At 43.1% G+C, this 9,588-nt stretch overlaps 1 protein-coding gene across 2 annotated transcripts; it reads right to left on the reverse strand.

Moving 5' to 3' along the window:
- Positions 1-202: 202 nt before the first annotated feature.
- HUS1 (HUS1 checkpoint clamp component) lies at positions 203-8,633 on the reverse strand. Of its 2 annotated transcripts, XM_065052168.1 has the most exons (8): positions 8,167-8,633; positions 7,715-7,842; positions 6,995-7,171; positions 6,215-6,322; positions 5,154-5,228; positions 3,140-3,239; positions 2,658-2,789; positions 203-1,990 (listed from the first exon to the last, which is right to left on the reverse strand). In XM_065052168.1, the coding sequence occupies exons 1-8, from the start codon at positions 8,216-8,218 to the stop codon at positions 1,908-1,910; spliced, it is 855 nt and encodes a 284-aa protein (XP_064908240.1). In that variant the 5' UTR covers positions 8,219-8,633; the 3' UTR covers positions 203-1,907. The 2 variants fall into 2 exon arrangements, with proteins under 2 accessions (XP_064908240.1, XP_064908241.1); XM_065052169.1 differs by lacking the exon at positions 5,154-5,228 and having other exon boundaries at positions 8,167-8,570.
- Between the last annotated feature and the right edge of the window lie 955 nt (positions 8,634-9,588).

Raw genomic sequence — 9,588 nt, forward strand, 5'->3', positions numbered from 1 at the left:
CAGGTTTAAAACTGAGTATTATTTTCCCTCTGATCAGCACGTATGTGTCAACTGACTGTCAGGGCTGAGCTGTATCTTTGTGCTGGATTTAGGTAGGAAGGGTAAGAAAGCACTGGGGCTGGAGACTTATCCTCTGTTGGTCCCTCTAGCTTCCCTGCCTCCAGAATATGAAATGGACATCTCACTGCATACTCCTGACCCGTACCAGCATTACTCCCACTTTTATTTTTTATATAAAAAAAATCAAAAACAAAACACATTTTCTTGCAATTATAATTTCTGATTTCTTTTTAAAAATAGCAATCATAGAGCTCACATAGCTGCGAGGCCATTATTACCAGTTCTTAGGCTATATCAGAAAATCCATTTCCATCAGGCCAGACAGAACGCATTTTTCAAATGAGAAAATCCAAAACTTTCAAAGCTATTTTCATCTTACACAGATTTTGGGGTAATTGCAGCTGGCCATGAAAAGTAACAGGATTTGGAATATGCTTTCTGGCTAGTCTGATAAAAATGGTGAAAGAAGGCAAAGAAGCATAACATTCCCCGGCTACTGCCTCTCTTTCAGCCTTCTCTTGACCATTTACATCTGCAAGAACAGAAAAATTAATTGTTCCCTTAACCTCAAAATGCCCCTTGGAAAAAAAACAAAACAAAACAAAACAAAAAAACAAAACACCACAACAACAAAACAAAAAACAAACAGAAAAACCAACCACTAACACTTCTGACCATGACGAGTATTACCATCTAGCAGAAACTCACAGTTCCCTTTGGCAGCAAAGACTCTCTGTTTCTAGAACAGTAAATTTCACAAGATATTCAACACCTGTGGAACACCAAAAGCTACGTGCAACATGGCTGGATAACAAATACAATCACACATGGAATGAAGAGGCCTCAGGAGGTAAGCAGGGGCAATACTGCTGTCAAGGTAAGACTGAGTCATCCTCTTGGCTGCTCAGCAGCAGAGCTTAAATGCAATCTCACAGTGTCTGACATCATGATGACACAGATTGTACAATGCTTTCCATCTGGAAAGGGGAAAAATGTGATCCACAGATAACTTGCCCTTAATTTCAAACCAATTATTGTTTTCACACATGTCCTCATATGATATTCTGTACACAGAGACCTTCACTGCCCACATTAACAAGGGAATTCAGACTGTTTATCTCATCCTCTCAAGCCAAGAGCTAAACATATCAGTTCAAGCACTAACAGAACTACATAGGTATGGTTAGAACAAGTCGGATCAAAAGATCCAACCAGGTACACACATACGCTGCTGTCAGCATCTGTTACGTCCTGCTACATGCCGGCAGTCACAGGAAACTCCTCTGTCTCAGACACATTTCCGCTGTGCAACACGCTACAGATCAAGTCCATATACATCGCAGAAGTCAACCCAGTACTACTTCAGGAGGGCTGTGCTGGCAAATACCAATCTGTCAACCCTCCAGAGGGCTCTCCTGTTCAACAGAGGTGTGATAGCTTGCTTGGAGATCCCTTAACTTGGAGCTGCATTGTACAACACTGAACACACCCACCAGCAGCTCCAGAGGTCAATTCTACCTTTATGTTTGCCAACAAGAAAAGAAATACTATGTTGACTTCCCCACAGCTCAAAGCATCCCAAAAGCACATATAAAATTCAGTTTTGCTCTCCATAATGCTCAGAAATGCCAGCTCCCCACAGCTGTGTTTTTCATAACATATAATGTTATGAAAATGGCCTTCTGCATGAGGAGATATTTAGCATAATTTCATAAATGTTGAAATAGTGTCCATCTGATATCTACATCTAACAGCATATCACATGAGGGTACTCCAGCAATTCACGGAAGTTTTCAGACTTTGTGGAAAAGGCCTCAGGTTTGAAAATGACCAAGATTCCAAAACATTCAGGCAAGTGCTGGAATATAATACTGAAGTGAAACATCCTCATGGAGCAAGATGAAGTGGACAATTCTTTTACTTACAATATCTGTAAAGAGAAAAAAAAAACAACCAAAAAAAAGTTCAAAATTACATTTACAGAATGCCACTGTAAGAATAGAATGCTTCTACCACTTCTGACAGGAAGACTAGACATATCATCTGGTAATATTTAAGTTCTTGAGGGTCTCTGAAGCATCACTAAAGAGTCTATGAAAGCTGATACCAAAAAGGAAATACAAAATGTATAGGCCTATAACGCTATATCCATTATTTAAATCTTCCTTGGGAAATTCTTAGCATCTGCACTAAACTATAACACACATATGTTCTTGGGAAAAGCATACAGTTATGAAAATAGGATATAAACGCCTGCATAGGCTTCTGCTAGAAACAACATACTGTTTCTATGGTTAGAAACACTAGCTGCACAAAAAGCATTTTGGTGCATGTTTAGTCTGTCTGAGTATTCAACTTTATACTCATAAAGGGCCCGGCTTAATACTTTTTAAACTTTTTTTTTTTTAATTCCCCAAACACCTAAGGCCTGAAGCTTACTGCCTAAAAATAGAAATATTAAAAGTCCTCAGGTACAGTAAAAATAGGCAAGTTTCAAATAGACAAAGCAGAAGATAGATACGCTCTTCTTCTGAGACTACAGGTACAGCAAACATTCCTCCTTAACTGGAGTTTGTAAACAGAGCTGATAAACTTACTGCACAATGCTTTTGTGGGATTGACCTGCTGTCCAGCAAGCAACTGCTGCAGTTTCTTGATGTCTATGCGTGCCTCAGCCATGCTTTCCAGATCTCTGTCTTGAGCAGAACTTTGATATCCATCCTCTGATGCTAAGAGCATGAGAACAAAACAGACAAGATATCAGGAGTTTCAACACCTGTAAGGACACAGCTGATAATCCCTGAACAGCTGATATCCATATGGGTTGTTTTTCAGAAAAAGCAGTGCAAGGAAGAGAAAGCCCAGTTTTCCTACAAACTTGTCAAGGATACTGGAAGAGATTCCTCCTGCAAACACAAAACAGGCATTGGCCACTTTTCTTTTTAAGGTTCCATTTGAAAACTTCAAAGTACGTGATGCTATTTTGTAAGGACTAACAGAAGGTAAGTACTGTTATCAGCATCACACTTAAGTATACTTGAGATCAGATAGACACAAGAAGCAACACAGGGAAGCTTACCCCAAACAGGATTTCCCAAGTCTTTAAAATGTGTTGTTACAGATACTAAGTCAGTTTCTATTTTCAAGTTCATTTCTCCACTCAAGTTTGCTTCAATCACCTGCAATACAATCAATCTCGATTTTAGGGAAACCACTTTTGCATTGCAGAATACAGAAGAATAAAGTGCAGCACTGTCAGAACACAAGCTTCCAGAAGCACTTCAGTGTCTTCACAGCTCAACTGTACTTTTTGAACATGGTTTGAACGTTCAGCTATAAAATGTATTTCTCATTATTCCTGTGTGAATTATCCTAGACCAACCTCCCTGATATAATGAAAAGAAAGAAATTCAATTGCTCTCCAGTACTTCTAGAACAAGTACTGGCTTTGGGAAGTCCATGTGCTGCAGAAAGGGCTTTAGAAATAAGAGACTGAAGCAGAAGAAATGCAAGATTTCCTGCATTTCCATCCAGCTTTTCAACAAACACAAAGACACCTACACAGTCCACATGGACACAAACAGAAAACAGGATGCACAAAGAGCTGACCTGCAGTTGCGGTGTTGCTTTCCAAGACTCAAAAACAAATAACAACTGCATCAGAACAGTAACTCCAAGCAGGACTTTGAACTGCTAAAAATCCTGGGAAAGTGCTGAAAGCTTTCAAAGTCCATCCTGACAAAGTGTCTAACCATGAGACTACATACAATATAACACAAACCCCAAGCAGATAAAAGGATTCCTAAAGCACATCTAAGCACATTTCTGTGATTAGAAGTCTCAATAATTTTAGAAGAGGCTCATATCACAATCAGAATATCCTATAGAATGTGAGATGTCCACAGATGAATGCTCACAAAAAATGGCCAAGTACTGTTTGAAAGAACTTTGAAGCCCTTTTTGTAGCACTGTTCTTGACCAGTGTTACTACGAGGACGCATCTAGCACAAATATTTAATTGTGACACTTGATGTTTTTGTTCTTTAATAACAGGAAATCTTTTAGAGGATGCATGTAGTCTGCCTCCTCTCTTAGAGCTATCAAAGCTGTTTCACAGAGATTTATTTTCCTGCTTTGGAGCAGGAGGTAAGGAACTTAGGAAGGTGAGTATGCAACAAAAACCTTAAAAAAGACAAACAACCCAAACAAACCCCTTTTCTGGCCAACTGCAGAAGGCTTCTTTCAATGATAGGCCCACCAGCAATCCAGGAACCCAGAGTGCACTAGAAACTTGCCAGCACAGGCTGACATCCAGCAGCTACTACAGAATCACAGAATCACAGAATCGACTGGGTTGGAAAAGACCTCAGAGATCATCGAGTCCAACCCTTGGTCCAACTCTAGTCCGTTTACTAGATCATGGCACTAAGTGCCATGTCCAATCTCAGTTTAAAAACCTCTAGGGACGGCGAGTCCACTACCTCCCTGGGCAGGCCATTCCAATGCCTGACCACTCTCTCTGTAAAGAATTTCTTTCTAATATCCAGCCTAAATTTCCCCTGGTAGAGTTTAAGCCCATGCCCCCTTGTCCTATTGCTAACTGTCTGGGAGAAGAGACCAATCCCCACCTGGCTATAACTTCCCTTCAGGTAGTTATAAGGGTAAGATATCCTTTAAATCCTACCTCGGGCTTACCTAAAGTTCATTCACACAAATGCCTAACACAAGACTCACTTAACAGGCACCACTTTAATTAAATCACCTGGAAAGTCTCCAGCTTCCTGAAGGACCGCAATTTCATACCTGCTATAAAGAGTGGCTTATAGCAACACAATGCCACGTTATTTCAAGTATTCAGTATAAAGAGCACCACTTTCTGGGAAGCCCAGAATGAGCTCTTCAGTGTAAATCCTAAAATAAATCTCATCATTCTCTTCAGCCCTTACACAGTCTTCAGGTGCCTTTAGTTCAATGACTGACCCATTCCAAAATAAGATATAACACAGGGGCACCAATTGAGTCAGCAGGGAAACATGCTATGTCCAAGATAATATAACATCTGTGGGACACATGCTTGAAGTGCCTTAACTTACAATGGAATTGCTGAGATTCTTCATTCTCTCCACAATGTTCTTCATTGTTTTCAGAACTGGTAGATAAATACTGACCTAGAAAGGCATAAGAACTCCATCTGCAAAGATATTTCACGTGTGACTGGAAATCTGATGCATTTATTTCTCCCTTCAATTCTTATTTTGAACTCAGTTATCTATTGAATGCAGGGTGTACAATATTTAACTGAAGTTGGCAAATGACTCAGGGACAGAGGAACTCTTTCCCATTACATCAACAGGCCATCACTCTAGCAGCTGTTTCAGACACACTATCCCAAGTCTGTGCTCAAAATAAGGCGAGGTTTTCGTAGATCAGATTCTCACATGAACCCACAGCTGTGTAACTGAACAGTTAATAGTTACTATTTCCATAAAGGAAAGAACCTGATTCCCATAGTACTATAATAATCTCTGGAATTGCATCAGTGTAAATCTGAAATAACAGAACAAAATACATCAAGTTTCTACTGTATCATTTGTCTTCAGAATTTAAATACTCTTAGCTATAGAAATAACAGACATCTATAACCTCAAATGTGAGTACGTTCGCACAAAGACCTGTCCTTGAAACTCTGCTAGAAGTCAAAAAGTATACAGAGAGGATATATAAAAATCAGGAAGAAACGTGTATATATGTATATATATACATAAATCTGTCAGGTGGGCTATGAATTTCAGAAGGAACAGATTAGGAACAGATTATTTGTGCCACTTGGTACCTAAACAGCTGAAACAGTCTAAACTTGTGTGAGTTGGAGGTGTTCCTGCATAAAGACATACTAGTCCTTTGCTCCTCCTCCCTTCCTCCACCCTGAATATCACAGCAACAACTGGTAACCACCTGCTCAGCTTTTACAGGTTCCGGACTCTCTTGTCAAGATAGAGTCTAAGTCCCATTCCTCTCCAAAACTCTAGTCTCCAGTCTCCCCTCTTTCCTTTCATCTCCTCTCTAAAACCCACCAGTTCGCAACAACAGCATTCCACTCGCAACCCCCCTCCCCCCCCCCCCATTCTGTAGGGAAAATAAAACAGAGACTTACATCAAAGTCTGGCACACTGGGCTCTCTGAAGTCATTCCATAATTTTCTGGGAATAATCCCCACAGGAATGTCATGTGTCACAATCCTACTGCTGCTTGATAAGGATGGCTTGAGGGAGAGAGAGGATGCTCTTGCAGTTAAAAACAAGACAAACTCTGAATTCTAATTTTTCAAACCCACTCTGGAAAATACTGAGTGTCTCACTCAGTTCTAGTTTTCCATAGGTTCCTATCAGTCCACTATTAAGCAGACTTCCCTTCTGAATAATAAAGAGCTTGGGAGGTATCAGTCATTAGTACCTATAAGCTATTCTTTATTGCTGAAGAAGTGAATCAGTGAAGGGGTGTTAACAACAACAAAAATTCAGAAGACAATAGTTTCAAATGGAATGGCAGGGCAATCAAAAGCAAAACAAAGAGTCAAACACTGCACTGAAACTTCCTACACCTAACAGCTTCAATGAGAAGGCAATAATCCACAGAAGACGTAGAGAATGAGGGAAGAGAGAGAAGTAAACATTAGAAAAAGGTGCTTCAATAATGTAGCTTACATTCTTCTTCCACCTCTTCATTGCCTTTGGAAAATACAAAGCTTGTTCTGTGTGCTAGGAACCATGATGACAAGAAAGGCCAGTGAAAAGGAAAATGGCATGATTTTTCTTTATTTAGTTTTCTAGATTTACACCAAAGACTACTAAAGCTTCTATTTGATCTTAAGCAAAGCCTTTCATTTTTAAGAGTGTTTTCTTAATAATTAAGAGAAAAGCATGGTTGCACTTACTAGCTCCACAGCAACTCTGAGACAGGGACAGTGTTTGTTAGTCAACTTGATCTTCACTGCCTTAGCACTCTGGGCAGTTTTTAATGCTCTCGACAGGTTGTCTGGCACCAACTCTAAATAGATTTCATTGTGCTCTGCAGCTACTCCTTCCATCTGAAATTCATCGAAGAAATTCCCCTACAATTTTTGAAAGTTGGGAAATAAAATAAAGCAAATGAAACAAAAGAAAGACAGAGGGGCAAGTTTCACCTATCAGACTAAAGCTCAGAACTGCATGTGTGCAACAGGAAGCTTTTCTCTGCTTGGCATCACCTGCAGGAATCAAGACAGGCTGCATAAGCATGAAGGCCCACTGCTTCAGGCTAAACCTATTAATTTCAGATCATCCCCTAACACCTATCAGTCCCCAAAACAAGGGGTATGACAGGTGAGTTATGATTTCCTGTTTCCAGTTGTGGGCTGGCCCTTGTGGGAGAGCACAAACTGAAGCTTTACACTGAAGTGACAACCAAAGTAAAGGGGATGTCTAGCCAGAAACACCAGGCCTGTGCAACTAAAAGACAGTCCTGCAAAACAGAGTGCCTTCAGTGGCCAGACAGGCCGTGAGAGACCTGGCACATGCCAGGTGAGCGCTCCGTGTACCAGAAATGCCTCAAACACCAGACCCAACTGCATTCTCTGGTTTCAACGATGTAGTTACTGACATTTCCTCAGGCTTACCTGGCACAGCTCACACCACATAGTGACACCTCCATTTGCTACTTTATCTGAGAGGATGAAATAAAGCTTGCCGACAGTAAGGCGCAGGGTGCAGGTCTTGGCTAACTTGGCGATTGTGTTGATTACACCTGAGGGAGGAAGAGGACGTTACAGCAGGAGCTGCTTCACACATCTCATCCCAGGGGGACAGGAGAGAAACGTTCTGTCTCCAAAAACGCAGCTCGCGCTGCTGTGGAAACTCCCAAACACCTCCGGACGAAGAAAAGCGCCTCAAGCTGCCTCCCCCGGGAAAGACCTCCAGGCCCGAGCCCTGGGCCTCACAGCGCCCGCCACGGGCCGGGGCCGCCGGCGCCGTGAGGCCCTTTCTCTCCCCGCCCCGGGAAAGAGGGCCCCGGCCGCTCGCCAGGCACAGCCGTCCTCCGGCCCGGCCTCTCCCGCCCTGGCAAACTCACGGCTGAAGTGGTTGAGGCAGGCGAGATCAACGATCTTAGCCCGAAATCGCATGACGGCGCCCGCCCGCCCCCGCAGCACAGCCCGCCGCCACTGGCACGACCGAGGGCAGGCCCGGGTAGGAGTCAATCAGGGCTCCGCGGAGGGAGGAGCCATCGCATCCGCCCCCTGCTGTGCGGGGCGGGGACCGCGGCAGGGGCCTGGAGCCGCGGTGCAGATAGCTCTTGCCGCCTAGCGGCCGCGCGGCCGGGCTGATATCTTGTTGCAGGACTGGCGGTCCCCGGAGAGATGGTCGAAGTGCTCGCCTCAGAGCAAAACCTCTTGGCACCCTTAGGACATATGTATAAATGCAAACATCTGCATGGGCACTGCCCTGATATCTCGGGGAATTGTCTTCTTCACGTTCAAGTGGCCCGTTTCAGCAGCAGCCATCAGCGGCCGGCAACGCCCGGCCCACACTCCGCCCCGAGGAGGAGTTCTGTGCCCAATGCGAAGCGATGGCAAAGGAGGAAAGGAGCGGTCGTGTGAGAAAGTAGCAGAGAGCTCTCTAACAGGCCTATCCTCTTCCCCATCGCTAGCCAGGCCACCCAGGAAGGGCTGGGCAATCGAAAGTACTGTAAGGAAGAAGCTCTCTGGTCAGACAGGGCATCTCGTGCAGACAAGGTCCCTTTACCCAAGGCTATTTCAACTTCGTGCATAGCATGAGGGGGTTTATGCAGAAACTAGAATAGTTCAAGGAAGTACAAAGTGAGGGAAAACCTTGCTTTACCTCTCTCTGTCCATGTGCAGCATGCCTGTTTTCTACAGGAGACTTGGTCCTTTGCCTCTGGTGTTCTTGTTTCCTTGCAGTCCTTGAAAAATGCAGCCTGTGCAGAGGCAGTTTTCTAGTGCTGTCCTAGGTTCCTCAGGATTTCCTGGTGTGCTTTTGTCACATTGGGAGCTCCCTAACCTGTCAGCTAAACTGCCTTTCTTTCATTTGATTTTGAAACACCCTTGGGATGCTGCTTGCAGTCCCTTGATGCTGTCTTTTCAGACAGTGATCATTAAGACAATTAAAGAACAAAAGAAATAACCTTGGGTCTATATACTGGCAGGAGGAGCAGTAGTTTCTGGAGAAGTTATTCTCTGGCTGTGTTGTTCCCAGGGCCTGTGCACTTTGCAGAAATAAGACGAAGATATTCCCAGAGAAACCACTCCAGTGCACCAGGGTTTGACAGAGTCAGTCCCAATTCAAATCTTCAACCAATAAACTCTGTTTGATACACACTGTATTTTTCAGAGTTGATTTTTTCCCTGATACGAGTCATCCTAACAAGATGATAGTTCACTGTCAAATCTCTTATACAATGTGAATATATTACACCTTCATCTTTTTTAAGTTCCCATTTCTGGTGGCCGCAGTTGTTGAATTGGTCTGAGAGATG

The sequence above is a fragment of the Columba livia genome, chromosome 2 (genome assembly GCF_036013475.1).
Source record: "Columba livia isolate bColLiv1 breed racing homer chromosome 2, bColLiv1.pat.W.v2, whole genome shotgun sequence".
Taxonomy (NCBI): domain Eukaryota; kingdom Metazoa; phylum Chordata; class Aves; order Columbiformes; family Columbidae; genus Columba; species Columba livia.